This window comes from Emydura macquarii, unplaced genomic scaffold (assembly GCF_026122565.2).
Source record: "Emydura macquarii macquarii isolate MOO-44397 ecotype Brisbane River unplaced genomic scaffold, CSIRO-AGI_Emac_v2 contig_849, whole genome shotgun sequence".
Taxonomy (NCBI): Eukaryota; Metazoa; Chordata; order Testudines; family Chelidae; genus Emydura; species Emydura macquarii.
The window spans coordinates 74,748-92,097 of NW_027130986.1; the positions used below are offsets into that span (position 1 = coordinate 74,748).

The 17,350-nt window shown below is 39.0% G+C and overlaps 1 protein-coding gene across 1 annotated transcript in view; it reads right to left on the minus strand.

Moving 5' to 3' along the window:
- The window catches only part of CD2AP (CD2 associated protein), a 122,054-nt gene that overhangs the window by 43,165 nt on the left and 61,539 nt on the right, over positions 1 to 17,350 (minus strand). The window contains exons 4-6 of the mRNA XM_067543459.1: positions 14,745 to 14,845; positions 7,425 to 7,545; positions 4,251 to 4,438 (exon numbers count right to left, since the gene is read on the minus strand). Coding sequence (XP_067399560.1) covers positions 4,251 to 4,438; positions 7,425 to 7,545; positions 14,745 to 14,845 — 410 coding nt within the window. The remainder of the gene's footprint in view (positions 1 to 4,250; positions 4,439 to 7,424; positions 7,546 to 14,744; positions 14,846 to 17,350) is intronic.

Genomic DNA, 17,350 nt, shown 5'->3' on the forward strand with positions numbered 1-17,350 from the left:
TGTGATGGCTGTCTTTTTTATTTTTTTGACACAACAAAGCAAAACACAACAAAAGATCTGTTTCATCCCAATGAGGAATAGGGGAAAAAGTAAATCTAAAAAGTTTTGCAAAATTGGAACACAGTTTTCTGACCAACTCTTCTTCCCAATCATATGAACTAGAAATGTATGTCCTGATCTTATAACCAATACTCATCTGAGTAAGTCTACTGATGCCAGTGAAACATCTCACATCAGTGAGCACCACTCATAGGCTATAAGGTCAGAAGGGACCATTATCTTCATCTAGTCTGACCTCCTGCGCAACGCAGGCCAAAGAACTTCACCCATCCACTCCCATAATAGACCCCTCACCTCAGACTGAGTTATTGAAGTCCTTGCTCATGTGAGCAAGCGTCACTAGTCTCCCCCTTTCATTTATTAAAATTTTGTAGAGTTTAAACAGTATCCAGATTAGTACATACATGCTAACCAGATCACATAGCCACACGAGCATCCTTCACAAAAATATAAATGTGCTATATAAAGGAATCACTTTACCCAGCACCGAAATAAACCACCTCCAAGATTAAACTAGATTAGCAACACACAGGAATAGTTTTAGAGGGGAAATGTAGAAAATTATATCCAATTAAAAATGCATGTGGAAGTTTAGGTAGGCAGAATACCCAAGCTGGAATTTGGCCAAGGCACTGGAGTTCACTAAAGCTCATCTTATACCCTGCAATACAGTGCACTGTCCAAAAGTACTTGGTGGATATGAAACATCACAGTGGTGTAAGTTTGGACTCTGCCTTCCATCCCAGTTTGCAAAGCCCCCATCTCATTTTAACATCTCCTAAAGACAGTTTTTTTTTCCAACTAGCTCACAACTAGAAATCTCAATGGAATTCCTTCCCACTACTCCACCAACACCATTACAGATAGAGAGTCACATTCGCACAATTTTTTTTTACATCATATTTTACTGAAGACGTCATTAAAGTTAACTCCCTGTTCTGGGTCAGCCAGTACTCTTGTCTTTTGTGTGTCTTAGACTGCAAAAGCTCTCTGGGGCAGCGAGTCTCTATAAATTCATCTCTTATAAAAGTGTCAAATTCTGGCTAGCACTTGAATATTATATTTGGCACAATACCGTCATAAGCGGGTATGTAAATACAATTCCAACTTCAAAAGGTTCTCACTTCACTTCCTTGCTTGCGTCTTACTGATTGGGAGAGACTATCTATAACAGTTTACAGGATAAACCCATTAAGTCAGTGGTTCCTAACCTTTTTGGCTCAAGGGCCAAAGGTATAATTTTTAGAGCCCTGAAGGGCCACCAGTCTCCACCTGCAGGCCACCCCCCACTGCAGGCAGACGGAAGGAGTTCAGTGAAGAGGCTGCTTCCTTGCTGATCTCCTGTCCCTCTAGCTGCAGCAGGGAAACCGCCCACGTCCTGTAGCCCTGTGTGCTCCACCTGGGTCCCTAGCCTGTGGCTTCCTTCTGCAGCCAAGGGAATGGAAGATTAGTGCTCCCCTCCCTCTGGCTCCAGCAGGGACCCCAGTGCCTAGGGACCCAAGCGAAGCACTTTGCTGTGCTCCCTGTTACAGCCAGGGGGAGGGGAGCACTGATCTCCCGTCCCCTTGCCTGCAGCAAGGAGGGCTGCACCAGTCTTTTAGCCCCGCAGCAATGCGCTCCTCCTGAGTCCTTAGACAGCAGCTCTCTTCTGCTGCCTGTAGAAATGGAGCCCCAGGCCACTTTGAAATCCCCACAGGCTACAGGTTGGGAACCACTGCATTAAGTGAACAAAGAGACATGCTTCCTCCCATCACGTATTTGTGCATAGCTATACAGTAAACCCATACAATATAAAGTCTACTCAGCCATTAGAATCTAAATCATACAAACGTATCTTGGATAGGATAACTGTATATCACCACATCAGTCAGAAAGAAAATCCTACACATTTCCAAAGAACCAATTTCTCACTATAAGGAAGTGATCAGTTCCACCTAAATCAATCTCTAAAATTCCAGCTATGACAGTACTTACAATATTTCTTACTATGAAAAAGAAGATTAGACAAAAGTATGTTTAGTGAGCTTTACAAAATCTAATTAAATACTTTAAAAAAAATTAATTTATGTAGCATGTTTTAAACAGGTTTACAAATCCTCCCACATAAATATCAGAGACAAAACAATCATTACAACAGTAAGCTTTTGTTTAGCAAAACGTACAGTAATAGGATCTTTCTATTTAACTTTTAATTTTGAGGTTGCTAATTTTGTCTTTATTTCACCCCACTGTGCTTAGATATTTCATGAATTCTTACATAAACTGTGCACTATTTATGCATAACTGTTCAGAATGGAGAGCTCTCATTTTATTGTTGATTCTCTGGGGGATTCAATCAGACATAACATTTTAACTGAGCTTTTCCAAATTTGAGCTAAAAAAATCTTAGGACACTGTTCAAATGCTAAGCAGAGAGGTTTTCTTCAGCTTCTCAGCACTGATGAACAGTGACAGAAGTCTCAATCATATCAAAATAAATTCCACGCAAAAGTAACTATACGTATTGACCACCTCCCAACCCCCTACCAAACTGAACTGAGTTGATGTAGGAAGAGCAGGCACTTCCATGCATCTTCTCTCATAATAAAGGGAAAAAGGGGGCATAAGACGAAATATAAAGGCAGCAGAAATGGCAAACTGATAAACTTTTTTAATTTATACAATCGACACGTAGCCTATGGAACACTCAGTCACCAGGTAACATCAAAGCCAAGAACTCAACAGGATCCAAAAAAAGGATTGGACATGTATATTTGTAAATACCAATTACCACTCACAGTCAGTAAGTACCTCAAACTATTTAATGTATTTATCCTGACCCATGTCTTCTGTCGTGCCCATATAAGATAATGAAGTATTATCACTATTGTACACTTGGAAAACTGTAGTACAGAAAAACTAAGGGACTTGCCCAATGTCACAGGAAATCTGTGGAAGAGCAGAAAAGTGTACCCATGTCAGCAGAGTTCCACGCTAGCACCTAAGCACTGGACACTCCTTCCTCTACAATGAAGATATCAAAAATTAGTAATGATTTAAAATTTTGGCCGGGATATAAACCCACACGATTCAGGGCATATGAGAGCCTCTAACTAATGGGGATTAGGAAAACAGGATGCTGGACTAGAGGGATCACTAGTCTGATCTGGTAATGCAATGTTTTTATGAACAATGTTAAGGCTGCAATATCAGTAAGATAACGAGATATAAAAAAGTTTTAACAGTACAAAAATATATAAATGAGATATAAAAAACTAATATAAAAAATATAACAGTACAAAAAGTACAGTACAAAAATTGGTTGGAAAGCAAACACATTTTCCACCGTGCACTACAACCAGATATTTAGCCCAACATTAACTGCAAAGTTTTTCCCTTTCAGTACACTACTGTCTATTATTACACTAAGCAAACCAAACCAGACAGAAGAATCAGTTCTGCTTATTGCAGGATCAAGAGCTTTCTTTTAAAAAAAAAAAAAAAACATAAATTACAAGATACATGCCCCTTTGTGCTCCTTGGTTGCATCAGAAGCAGAAGTACAAAATTATTATGAGTAAGGACATTTTCACTATTTCTACTAATGAAATCAGGAAGTCTCTCAAAAAAAACCTGTTTTTGTGAAAATGATAGATCAAATGAGTTCAAATAAAGTACATATAAGGTCTGAAACCCTTTACGTTCACTACTTTTGGCAGAGCCGTACCATTAGTGGGGTGGGGATGGGAATGTGTGCAAATATAATGCTCATAAGATGGCTTATTGCATCTCTTGATATCTGATTTAGAAGATACTATTTTCATTGCTTCTTTTTCCTCTCTTCCATTGTCTTATGACAAGCTAAAGTGATCATTTTGAATGGATATTATCCATCACTGTTTTGTGTCTTTTGAAGCTAACTTGAAATATACATTCGTTTTCAAAAAGCACAGGACTGATCTGCATTCCCTTTTAGTTCTGTCATACACTAATATTCTGTCTGCTTTTCTGTGTCTCAGTTTCCCCCTTTGTTAATCCACCTCACAGGAGTGTTGAGAGATCTAATGCATTATATTTGTAAGATCCTAGGACAAAAGGTGCTCTAATTATCAGGGTTTTAAAAAAAAAAAAAAAAAAAATATATCAACAATACGGTTTTAATTTGAATTCTCAAGCCAAAACAGCACACTCAAACATGGGCTACCACAAACCTTTTCTTGCTTTTTCTCCTCTGAATCATTACTGGATAATCTCGTTTTAAGTTTCACTGAACCTTCTTTAAAGATATCTCCAAACCCAACTCCTCGGATTTTCTTTGGCTGTGCTATTGGTCCAGACCCAGGCTCATTTTCATTTCCTGGAGAGGCCATAGGTGAGGTAGGGCCAGTGAAAATAGACTCTGAAAAATTGAGAGAAAATGGTTTTAACATATAAATTAATAAATACCAGTATTACTATTCATCAGGTAGTCTGGAAATCAAATCAGGAAATTCTTCCTTTGTACGTCTTTGTGTACACTGGTCTTGCCAAATAGTCCTTAGAACTGCAGTTCTATCATTAAGTTCACGCATTTTCTGCTAACCAGATATTTAGAAAGACTAAGTCTAAGCAGCATTTGAAGGCAGTTTATAATGACACTATTTCTGCACCAAATATGTATTAGTAGCTCTTAACCATCATCAAGAAATCAGATCACTGATATTTGGCCTGACTTCTCAAACATCAACCAGGAAGGCAATAAGACCTGTTACTGTCATCAGTTGTACGTTTTCCACCAACTCTGATGAAGTATGCTCCTGCATCTTTTTGAACTAATATTTTTATTTCAACATGGTGTACCAAAGTTTGCATATTATTGCTTTCAACAGCAGTAGCTACCCAACTTGGAAGTATTACACAACACCTCATAGTGAATTCTTCCATGTTTGTATAGCCAAAGCAAAATGTGGCCTAATTAAATATTACAGAAAGGATGTTTTCCACCAAAGCTGCTAAATTAAACTTTCCCCAGCCCTCAAAGAACAGATGAAAACAACAAACCAATTTCATTTTAATTTTTGCTGTTAGTTTTAAAGAGTTAGTTACGAACAGATTTTAAAAGTATCTAAATTTTAAAGTGTCTATTTTTATATTACTTTACAATAGGATTCAGTTCACCAGCTGTAGTTGTCCAACTTTAATCACTGTTACGTAGATTCACTATTTATGATCTATCACCCCCCCCCCCTTTTTTTTTTTTTTTTTTTTTTTAAAGGGAATGGGGTAGTTTATTTGCTGCTGATGAAATTCACTACAGTTGCATGAAGCTGATGGTCAGGAATTCAGGACCAAGGAGCTGCTTGAAAATGTTTTAGTTTAAAAAGGACCCCTACACTAGTATTTACAGGCAAACTGGCTTTCCACCTGCAGTATACATGAACAAAATAAATGTAATTTGAAACTTAAAACTACAATTCTAAATCAAACTCAAAATATCCTTCCATATAATTTAACTTTAGCCCTTCAACTCCAGTTCTTTCTAGGGTATGAATTGAACTCCCTCAGAAATGCTGTATCCCATTTCTGATGAGACATAAATATACACCTATTCCCCCTCCTACAGCTGTGATATGATAACAGGTCATATGGGCCTAATCTTCTTCCTACCTTCCTTTAAGCATGTTATACTTTGTGCATTTAAGAGGGAAATACACATCTATGGAAGCCAGCTTTTCTTCCCACTGATGAGAAGCCTCTAGGCGCCAAGATGCAAGTTGGTCTTAAAGGACCTCATCCTTGTGAACTTACTCAATTGTTGCTGTCTCTGGCAAACAGGGGAGAAAAAAATAAACACTACTCAAAAGATAGGCTCCCAAAGGCTACCATGCACTGATTTTCAGATGTGCTGAGCACCTGCAACTCCCAGGATAGTTAAATGTTCAGCATTTCTGGGGCGGAAAAAACACAATAGATCCTTAACAGCTATCGCCAGAAAATAGGCTGTCATTTCAAGTTATGCATAAATCTTCCACAGCCCTGGAAGTGAAAATAAGAACAGATCTGGAAGTAAAAATTAGAATTTTACAGGACAAACACTGAATTTGTAAATTTACTAGCTATTTTTAAGCTGAGTAGTCTTTCGTCCTGATTCAGGGGACAGCTGCTAAACTAATTCTTGAACAGCTCAAGCAGTTCACACGTTTGTCCTGCTTCTAGTATCTTTTCCAGCACTGATGCAAAACCTGCAGAAACATTCCACACACTAGCGTAGTCTCTCTTCTAACTCTAAGCGCCCCACCTTTCCCGAAACCAAAAGCTCAGAGCACCTTGCAATTAAAGTAGTCTACTGAAATTTTTGCAACATGCTCTCTTTTCCTTGATCACTATGCAGCTGTCAGAAGATAACAGGTCTCAAGATCAATTATTAGTATTGATTTGTTCACTTTGTATGTCACTCTAATAGAACATTCTATTAGAGTAACAACAGTAGTAAGTTTCACTCCTTCAAACTGTAAAGCCTTCTAAAGACAAGTCTTCTCTAAATTACAGTTTACAGGAACTAGATTAAGTCATTGTATTTCCCATAAGCCATACATTTGCTTGGAGTCCTCATCAACATTCTGCTTTTCAGCTATTACAGTCTACTTCTGCCATTCTCTTGGCCAGGCACCCATAACCACAAAGGATTCAACTATCTGAATTGAAATCTGATCTAATCCTAAAGTGATCTGAGTTGATAGTCATTAAGCTTTTAATATTAAACTGGGAAATTCATCAAGGATACAAGACACAGCATAATGGGGATGTATCATACCATTACTGCTAAAGATGATCAGAGAATCCAGCATCCCTTCCTACTAAAAGTCAACATTTCATGTGAAATATCTCAAATTTACTAATACATTTATATTACTTTAGGCCTATTACCAAGTACATTCAGGTTAAACTCTTAGCACTAGCTGGCTGTGTCGTGGCTCTCAGAATGGGGTGAGAAAAACAAAAAACCCCAAACATTCCTTGATATGAAGGAATTATAATTTTAGGTCCAAATCCTGAAAAGACTTAACTCTAAGCATGTGAATACTCCTATTATCATTGAAGTTATGCACCTCTATAAATGTGTGCAGGATCAGGGCCTTAACCTTAATTTTGTGATTGGAGACATGGAAAAAAAAACTTATGTAACTACATTTTTGTGAGGTTCTCTCAAATTACTTGTGTATTGCCCAGGTTCTAGTTGCTAATATGCTCAAAGGCATAGTTCCTGCCCTCACACAGCATGCAATCTATATAACTTTCCTTTCACTATTGTTGTAAGCTTTCCAAAACTAAGTTCTTGATATAAGTAACTGTAATAAGGGTACTCTATTCTAGATAATATGATGAATTATATGATGGATTATTACCTGTGTCCTCCACGACTTCTTGTGTTTCTCCGTCATCTGTCAATTCTAATTCTTTTACAAAATTTGAAGGAAATAACCCTGACTTGCCATTTAGTGTTCCATTCCACCAGCCTTCTTCTACCTGTAAAAAGAGGTATTTCACATATCTCTAATAAATAAAGGGAAACAAACTCATTGCTACAGCAATAAATAATTATGGCAGTATACCTAGAATTATTTGCATTGCTACTTTTATCACAAGCCACCTATAAATACACTATATGAACCTAACAAATACTTTGAAAAAGTTCAAAACTTCAAAAAAAAACTTAGAATTAAGAAAATCCTGGACCCAATGGCAGCTATATCTCAAGAAATGTGTTTATCACTACTTTTCTCAGAACAGCAATCATTCTGCAACATAAGAGGGAACCCACAGCACTAACTCCAATTTTGAGTGGCAAAATGATGTGATATGGAAACTAATTATCAGCAAACCTCTCTTTTTTCCCCCCTCTTTCCCCAAGTAGAGTTCTACAGGCATTCTGACTCCCAATAATCAAGTGATCCACATGTAATGGGAAGGAAAAGTATTTAACTGGTTGTGAAATAATGGATGCCAATTTTTACTATTTTGCCACTGGAAAGAAGTAATCCTGCTTAAAGTTAAAGCCATGGGGACTCCATGGTGAACTTTAATGCTCCTTGATTCTTAGACCTCTCATAGGATTTCCAGATTCTTGGTGTTAGTTATTCCAGGACACTTCAAAATTCAGCTGAAGTATCTTTAAACCATTAAGGAAATTGTATAATTTAAACCAAAACTAAAAATAGTTCCTAAGTGAAACAAAAAACAAAAAACACCATCCGCTGTCATTGTATAAAAGCTATGATATCAAAATCATTTTTTAACTATTTTCAGAACCATTATATAAAATACACAATCCATTCTTTTTAAATGAATGCCAGTTAAATATACTTCAAAAGTTACAGTTTATTGTTGTTTTGTGGTTTGAAAATCTGTTTTACATACAGAGGACAAAATGTAACAGGAAAGAATACTGAGAAGTTGTTTACAGTCTGTCTAGTCTCATGTTTTAAGGTTCTGTGCCTAACCCAGGGCATGCTTTTTAAATGAAAGTTCATTTCTTCATTTGAGTTGGAAGATTTATTGCTTGCATGCAAATATCATGACTCCTCCATTGGAGAACACATTTTTATAGGTCAAGATTGTCTTACTGATCAAAGACATCCTGATTCTTGAATATTATTGCCTGATGAGATGGTGACCTTTTTTCAAGTAGTCAAAATTAGGCTCCCACACTGTCACTGATATACACATAAAATTATGTAGCTGCTGATCTGGTTTTAAAAATCCAGGAGGCATTGATTGGTATTTTCTGTATGGGACGGAAATAAAAACTGGTGTCCTGATCCTGCTTCTAAATGCTCCCAAAATGGAAAAAAAAAAAAAGAACTGTTTGCCCAGTTATTACAGTTTGCCGATTCCTCCTCAGGCCTCATTCAGCTTTTTTGCAACCTAAAGTGTATCACAAGGAGAAGGTGATAAAGGGCATCACTGGGTACAATACCACTGAGAGAGTTATTTACCTTACTATAACTAGAGGTTCTTCAAGATATGTGATCCCTATCCATATTCTACTGTTGGTACGCATGTGCTCCATGCACTCCGAGTAGGAAAAATCTTGAAAGCAAGGTTGGTTGATCCGCACATGCCCCATCTCTCTCCTTATGTCTCCAACTGAGGAGATAAAGGGTGGAGCAGACAGACCGCCTCTCCAGATCCTCTTTCTCTACTGTGAATCCAGGAATGATTCAAAGCTGAAGGGAAGGAGGATACGTAGAAGAATACAGAGAGGGACTACACAGCTCGAAGAACCTCCAGTTCTTATAAGTAACTAACTTTCTCTTCTTTATGGAGTGCTGGTCCCTATGTATATTCCACTGTGGGTGACTGACAAGCAGTACTCAAGTAGGAAAAGGGTGTGAAGGTACAGGAGGCATAGCAGTTTGAAGGACCACCACTACCCCAAAGGATGCATCCAGGGAGGAGTCCTGTACTAAAGCTTAATGTCTTGCTTTAAAATGTGTGGATGGAACTACACACAGTTGCTTTGCAAATGTCAAGTAGAGGTATTTCTTCAAGCAATGCCACTGATATTGCTTGTGCTCTTGTAGAATGAGCCTGCACGCCCAAGGCAGAGGAAGATTAGACAGCTGGTAGAGCTGGTAGATACCTCTCGAGATCCATTTAGAGAGCCTCAGATGATAGCGCTTGACCTCAAACTTTTTCCACTATGGCAATAAACAATCGGGGATATTTTCTGACTAGATGTGTCTTTTGCAGGTAAAAGATTAAGCCTTGTCACACTTCAAGGGAATGAAGTCTCCTCTCTTCTTCAGATGCATGTGGCTTTGGGAAAAAACACAGGCAAATGAATTGACTGATTCAGGTGAAACCCTGAAACTACTTTGGGGGTGAACTTAGGATGTAAATGTCATCAGTGCTCCGAGTTTCACCCACGCTCTTGGCTAAGGTGATGGCCACTAGGAATACAACCTTCACAGATAGGAGAGACATGGAAGTGGTTAGAATAGAGGTTTAGTCAGCACTGAAAAAATAAGGTTTAGGTTCTGATTAGTCCCTTTCAGACTCAAGTAGTCAGTGGGTGAGTGAAAATTGAGTAATCATGTGAAGTTAGGTGGTATACACCTATTGCTGCCAGGTGGACCATAAAGACTTGATGGGAAGTCCCCCTGTTTTGAGGGAAAGAAAATAGTCCAGAATAAGGGGAATACCTGCAACTTCTGGGAATATACATTTCTGTTGCATCCAGAGAGAGCAATGTTTCCACTTGGTTAAGGCCTGGTCTATACTAGAAAATTAAGTTGGCATAACTACATCACTCAGGGTGTGAAAAATCCATACCTGTGGGCAGCATAGTTAAGCAGACCTAAGTCCCTGTGTAGACAGCACTAGGTCGATGGAATAATTCTTCCATCAACTTAGTTACTGCCTCTCAGGGAGGCGGATTACCTACGCTGATGAGAGAATCCGGCATAGGTAGTGTCTACATCAAAGCACTATCATGCTGTCTTCAACAAAAAAATTGACTTTTGAAATGACATGTACGATTCTGGGAAGAAATTCTATTAGCAATTTGAATTACACCATGTGAAAAAATAGCTGTACTTGCTCTGATACAGTATTAAGTAGCTATGTATTTCTATATTATCTAATCTTCAAAATTTAAGCTATTCAGGCTCTGCCTTCCATTTCTTAAATTTTTTTATGTTGATATGAAATTAATAACCAAATCACAACAAGATGTATTTACAGTTTCAACCCATAATCACTGCATTTTGTAAGTGATACAGCATGAAACAGTTTAGAAGAGATTTCTGTGCTAAATATAGTACATACATTTGTGACATGTCAACAAAATTGATTTAAACTAGGCAGTATTATTTCTGGACATGTGGAACATTAGAAAAGCGTCTTCAAAGGCAGAAAGTGTTTCCATTAGATCATGAGAGGAGGACAATCCCGTCCATTTATTCAGATTTTTCAAGAAAACTCCAAGATTCCTTATAGGAGTGTTGTCCAAAACTCTCAAAAGGGCTTGAGGTACAGAAATGTTAACTCCACTCTTCATTTCCTGCTAAGCTCATCTCTTCCTTTCTTAGGTGATCAGATAGCTTAGTAATGGGCATAACACCACAAACAGAATACTTTTATTTCTTGGTTAAATTCCTTCCTCTGCCAAGGTACAGAATTACAACCCCACAACCAGGTGAGTGGTTAAGTCAAGTAGATATTACAAGAATTATAGCCCTCAGAAGCCAAACCCTCACTGTCTAAATGTCTAACTTGTCAGCATAGCTCCCTGATCTATAGACTCCCTATAAATAGACTCCCAATTATCAAAGCCTTTTTTAAAAAAAATCATACAATCAATTTGGACATTTGAAATTTTATTGCATCACACTTCCACTTAGCAAGTTCAGCAGTGACCACAAGAGGGAGTTGCACTACTACTACTACACTGGGAAAGTTGCACAGAAAACAAACATGATCACTGCAACCAAAAATGGGACAGAAATCACAATTTTCAGAGGCCTAAACAGAGGAGAACCTGACCCAAGAAAGCAGCTTCCGCCTAACCCAGTTCTGCTGCTCATAAAACATACCAGTTGTAAGCTTGAATATTGTTCAAAACACTGATGTTACATAATTTAAATAAAATGAATATCTGGCTACACATTTAAAATATCAGGTGTAAATGAAAGCTACATTGAATTAATGATTCTGGAATCACAGGATTTATTATTTGTTTTACAGCACACCAAATGGGTGCTGACAGCTTAACAGGACACATTAAAACCTTGAATGACAGCTGGACAAAAGGGAAATTGGTAGGGAAAGAGGGTTTATTATATGAAAATGAAACTGAAGAAAAATTGTACTGTACTTTTGGCAAATTGCTTTTTGCTGGTGTATATGTCTGTCTGTACGTCTGCTTTTAGACTGTAAGCTCTTCAATGCAGGGACTATTCTATTCAGTATATGTGCACTGCCTAGCACCATAGAACCTCAATCATTGTTGAGGTCTGTAGCTGATGCATGTATTATGTGGTAGCAGAAGTAATAAATATTACTACAAACAAGGTCCCAGTTAATTAATTTATCATCTAGTTCTGCTTAGATTGTAAGCAGCTTGGGGCAGGGACTGTCTTTTGGTTGTGTTTGTATAGAACCCAGCACAACGGGGTCATGGTACAAGAAAGGGGCTTCTAAGCACTGTGGTTATGCAAATCAAATAATAATAAAGATGAGGAGGAGTAACAACAGTAAGAAAGAAAAGATAAGGAAACAAAGGTTTTACAACAGAAAGAATATACAGTTACTCAGATTAGCATATGCATTTTAAATATTTAAACAAATACTTTTTTACTGAACTAAATTGCTGAACCTCTTCTGACAGCCACTGAGAGGTTTTAAGGGGTTCAATCTGGCATATTTTATTATTTTTCTAAAACAGACAAGCATGTCCATAGAATTCTCTCCAGCCTCAGAGAGAAGAGAAATAAGTTATTGTCATTTATATAGTACCTTTTGTCTAAAGTTTTACCAAGGAGCACTTTGTCCCTCACTAAAATCAGCAAGCTATAAGGTAAGCCACACCGGGCATATTTTACATTTTGTGATGCTTTCCTGACACTGATCACATTCCTGATTTCGCATACAGTTTTGCATCTAAACAGCACCAATTCCCCCCTTTATTGGCTTTATCCTAAATCGCACCAGAATTATCACCATGACAGCAGCTCTACAGACACGTATGATTGGTGAATGCAGAATATCAGCTACCACACTATTTTTCTACATACTGAACTCTTGAGAGGATCCAGGAAAAAAAATCAAAATTTTATTAACATTAGTCCTTACAACAGCAACCACATTTACACTGTCACCAATCCTAGAGGAATAAAAAACTGTTCAAATTTTTAATTTTTATGTATTGTGATTTTTGAAGTCATTTTTAAACCATAATCTCTAAAAACACTTGCTGTGTTTATTCAAAATTATAAAAAATTCTACAGGTCAATGACACTTAACCCTAAACATCTGAAAGCATGAGGATTTCTCTCTGCTCTGGACATAAGATCCTTTTTTGCAACATTTATTATTATGGACAGACTATCAAGCTGCCCTTAATAAGTCAGGCTCATCTGAAGAGCTGGAACCAGGTCAAACTGCATATTAAAAAAACCCAAAAGAACACCACTGGTTTCCATTTATCTCATTATATGCCCCCTCCCTCTCCAGATAATATAGCAACCGAGTGCCTCCCAAATACCTAAAAATAGAAGAAGCTAACATCCCTGGTGGCTGCACCTACCTGGCCCCTCAGCCTCCCGGCCCTCCTCTGCCTTTGCGCTGGCCACATTGAGGGAGCCACAGGAACCCTGGTTGCACAGGGACCAGGTAGCCTTCCCCCCGCCGCTGGGTGGTCTGGGGCATCTGCCCCTCTCACTCCCGCTCCCTGCTGGAAGGGCCAGGTCAGCATGGCCGCTGGGGATGTCAGTGGGGGACGGCTCCTCCTCCGAGGACCCGCCCAGCGCCTCCCCCACCCAGGCTAGTGCTTGGGGGCAGGACCCACTCAGTACGCCACTGCTGCCCCACCCACAGCCCCTGCAGCAGGGTGGGAGGAGGAAAAGGGGAGAGCAGGGAACAGGCCCACAGAGCCCCGCCACCCGCCATCAAATGGGGGGGACACAAATAAATAGTGCTCCCCCACCCAGGTGCTGGACACCCAAGTTATGTCACTGGCCAGGGCGCTGAGCCCACGGCACATGGGAGGAGGGAGAGGAAGACTTGTCATGCCACTTTCCAAAGACTGCCAACCCCTGAGCTAGAAAAGCCATCTGCAGATTTGAGCAAGTTGAGCTGAAGAAAAAGTTTTACAACTAGCTCTGAAAATGGCCGCTTCTGGGGTCATGTTTGCCTTTTCCAAAGTTTCCAAACTACAGACCCGGCTCCTGTGAAAGCTCCCTCTTCTCACACTTGCAAGCCACCCCACTACAGGAGGAAAGTTTGACTGTTTGAGTGATGCAGCCGTCATGGGAGGATATGATTGTGCTCTCTCAGGTAGGTACGGGCAATATCATGAAAGGTTTTCAATATCAAGACAGAGCTCTTTCATTGCATTCCGTATTCAGTAGGGAACTAATACAAAGAGAATGCAATGTGTGATGTGTTCATGAAGATCTGTACTACTCAGCAAATGACTAGCAGGTTTGATCTACTACACATTTGTTGCTACTTTGATTTGGTTCTACAGGTTGATATGGTTCAAAGGTTCTATAACAAACAGAACAATTTGCCAGAAAAGGCAACCCATAAAAGTCTAGTCTAATAACGCAACTCTCTCATCTAAGGCTGGCTCCAGTGGGTGAATTTATAGGTGATCAGCCAGAAACAACTTGAGTCCATAGAGTAAAATAACCTCCAGGCAAAGATCACATGTATAACTCAAAGAACTAAAAAGTATTTTTAGGAAATTAATGTGTAATGGAACATGATTTACTTCTGTAAATGTTATTCCTTGAATAACATATTGACTAGTATTTGCTAAACAGTAGGCCTTTGTTAATTTAGCATTTTGCTATTCCTAATACAGAAAACTTAAAAACTAAAAATTTTAGACAGAAAATCATGCCTCCCTCAACATTTTTCAATATGTTTGCAATGTTTCAGCCAAAAAAGGTTTCATTTGGGCAAAATGTGAGATGATTAGTTTCTCTAACATAACTTACCTCTTCATTAATATCAATAACATCCCCCACCTTGAGCTCCAGTTCATCTTCGTTCTGTGGAATATACTCAAACAGCACTTTACACTGCCTCTTCTTTGACTCTGGTGGAAGAGACATCAAAAAAACAATTAGAGTGAAACTGCCTAAAATAATTGTGTACTTATTTTTCTATATTCAAATCTTTCAAGGATCATATTTGAACAGAACACAACTGTAAGTCATCCCAGGGAGCTAACTACACTATTACTACTAAATACTACTTAGTTATTAGCTTTCCAGTTGTCTATTTACATCAGTATAAAATCAGATAAAGTCTACCTAGCTCAGGACTCTTACAAACACTGCCTGCTTCCATTTCTGGGCTTTGCACTCTATCAATTACAAGCACACTAGTACAAAGCTTTATTTACATAACTGAGTCATAGATTAGCAGTTCAATTATTTTCCAACTACTTCCTGAGAGAAGACTGCAACAACCCAAACAGCTGTCAGCTACCTACAGCATTGCTCTCTGGACACAGGGTGTAATTCTAGTGCACATTTATGAATCTTAAGTTTTATGATGACACGTTTTCACCACTCCCCACAAAAATGTCAGCTGATTTGCAAAGCAATGAAATGTTGATAGCTTTTGCATCAAATAAACACACCTTGATAGGTATTAATTTAGGGGTCATGATAGTATTTGCTTTGCCTGAGCATTCAGAATCTGGACCTGATAAAAAAGGCAGGTGTTTCACTGGGCTCTGGAGAGTACAAAGCTTTTCCCAGTTCCAGCATGTAAATCAGGATGTGAAGCCTATTGTTCAATCAGTATTAAGTGGCACGAAAAGAATGTAGGACGAAAATGCAACCCACTGATAAGATATTTCACAGATGAAAGATATACGCCTACACAAATATTAAAGGACTGATGACATCATGGTAAGAGAAAGCTCAAGTGGCTTGCATTAGGACCACAAGCCAAATTTGTGCATGTCACAAGGTTACAGTTGTCCTGTGTGTCTTAATATTGAAATGACACTACGGTAGAAGCCTTCATGGTTTTTTCTTTCCCACTAGAAGTAGAAATTCTAGACTTTTTCTGCTAATAAGCAAATGGTAAACTTTCCAAGGCAATTTCCACCTTACATGAACATTTTTATTCTGGGTATATTAACAGGAATGTTTTACGTATGACACAGGAGGTAACTGTCCTGCTCTATTCAGCACTGATGAAGCCTCACGTGAAGTACCATGTCCTGGTTTGGATGCCACACTTTAAGAAAGATGTGGACAAATTGGAGAGAGTGTATCCAGGGGACAGCAACAAAAATACAAGGTTTAGAAAACCTGGCCTATGAAGAAAGGTTGAAAAAACTAGGCATGGTTAGTCTTAAGAAAAGAAAACTGGGGGGGGACCTGATGACAGTCTTCAGAGGCTTTAAGGGCTGTTATAAAGAGGATGGTCATCAGTCGTTCTCCATGTCCACTGAAGTAGGATGATCAGTAATAAGCTTAACCTGCAGCAAAGGTAATTTGGGGGTCAGGCATGAAGGGGGAGTGGACAGCCCACGAAGGCCAGGGGCGCCCTTGGGGTTAGGGGATCACACTCAGAGGCTTGCTGTGTGAAAAGGGTCACCCATACAAAAAGTTTGAGAACCATGGGATTAGACAAACCTCTGTTAGGGATGGTCTATGTATACCTAGTCCTGCCTCAGTAGAGTGGGACGGACTATGGCTTATTGATGTCCTTTCCAGCCCTCCATTTCTATGATTTTAATATTATTTGTATTCCAGTACTGCCCACCTACTGCTAGGCACTGTCAACACAGAGAGACATCCTGACACAGAGATCACAATTTAAGACAACATATAAAAAAACATGGCACAACAATCTTTACTTGCATGATATATATTGCTTTTCTGTTTCTTAAGTGCACAGCTGTTATCGTTGGCTACCTCCAACCTCTACACCTCAGAAGGAGAAAAGCTATGTGCCTTCAATAAGCCTTAAAAATTCACTTTACCAGTTGAAAAGATCTAAAAGCTGCCTCTGAGATTGATCCTTGTGTAATATTACAGAACTGTCCCACACTCCCAAATAGGATTAAGAACCTATTACATTAGGGGACATATGCATACATCCAAAACATGGTCCCTGCTCTGAGGAGTTCATAATCTAAGAGAGCCAGAAGACAGATAAGACAAACCAGAAGTAATATATTGAAGATCCATATACTGTGGGTTACTTTCTAAAAATATTTTCCCATAATCTGCCCCATTTTCCTACTAAGCCAGTGCCCCAGCAAATCTCTGTTGCCATTGTTGCCAACACAATATACTCAGCTGGCCATAAATAGATGTTGGTTCAGTGTGATAGCGTTTAAAAAACAAAAAAACAAAACACATACATACTGATCAAGGAGTGTTCTTGTGTTACTAATTAAAAAAAGTGTAAACAGCCTCATTGACCTCTCCTGCCCCTCTGCTTCTCCTTCCAGGCAGGTACAGTTTCCCACCCGCACATGGCAGGATGAGGGGATAGTCCTACACGTGCTATGTGGGCTCCTCGGGTCACGAACAGGGGCCAAGCAAGAATTCAAGAAACTGGCTGAATGTGCCGT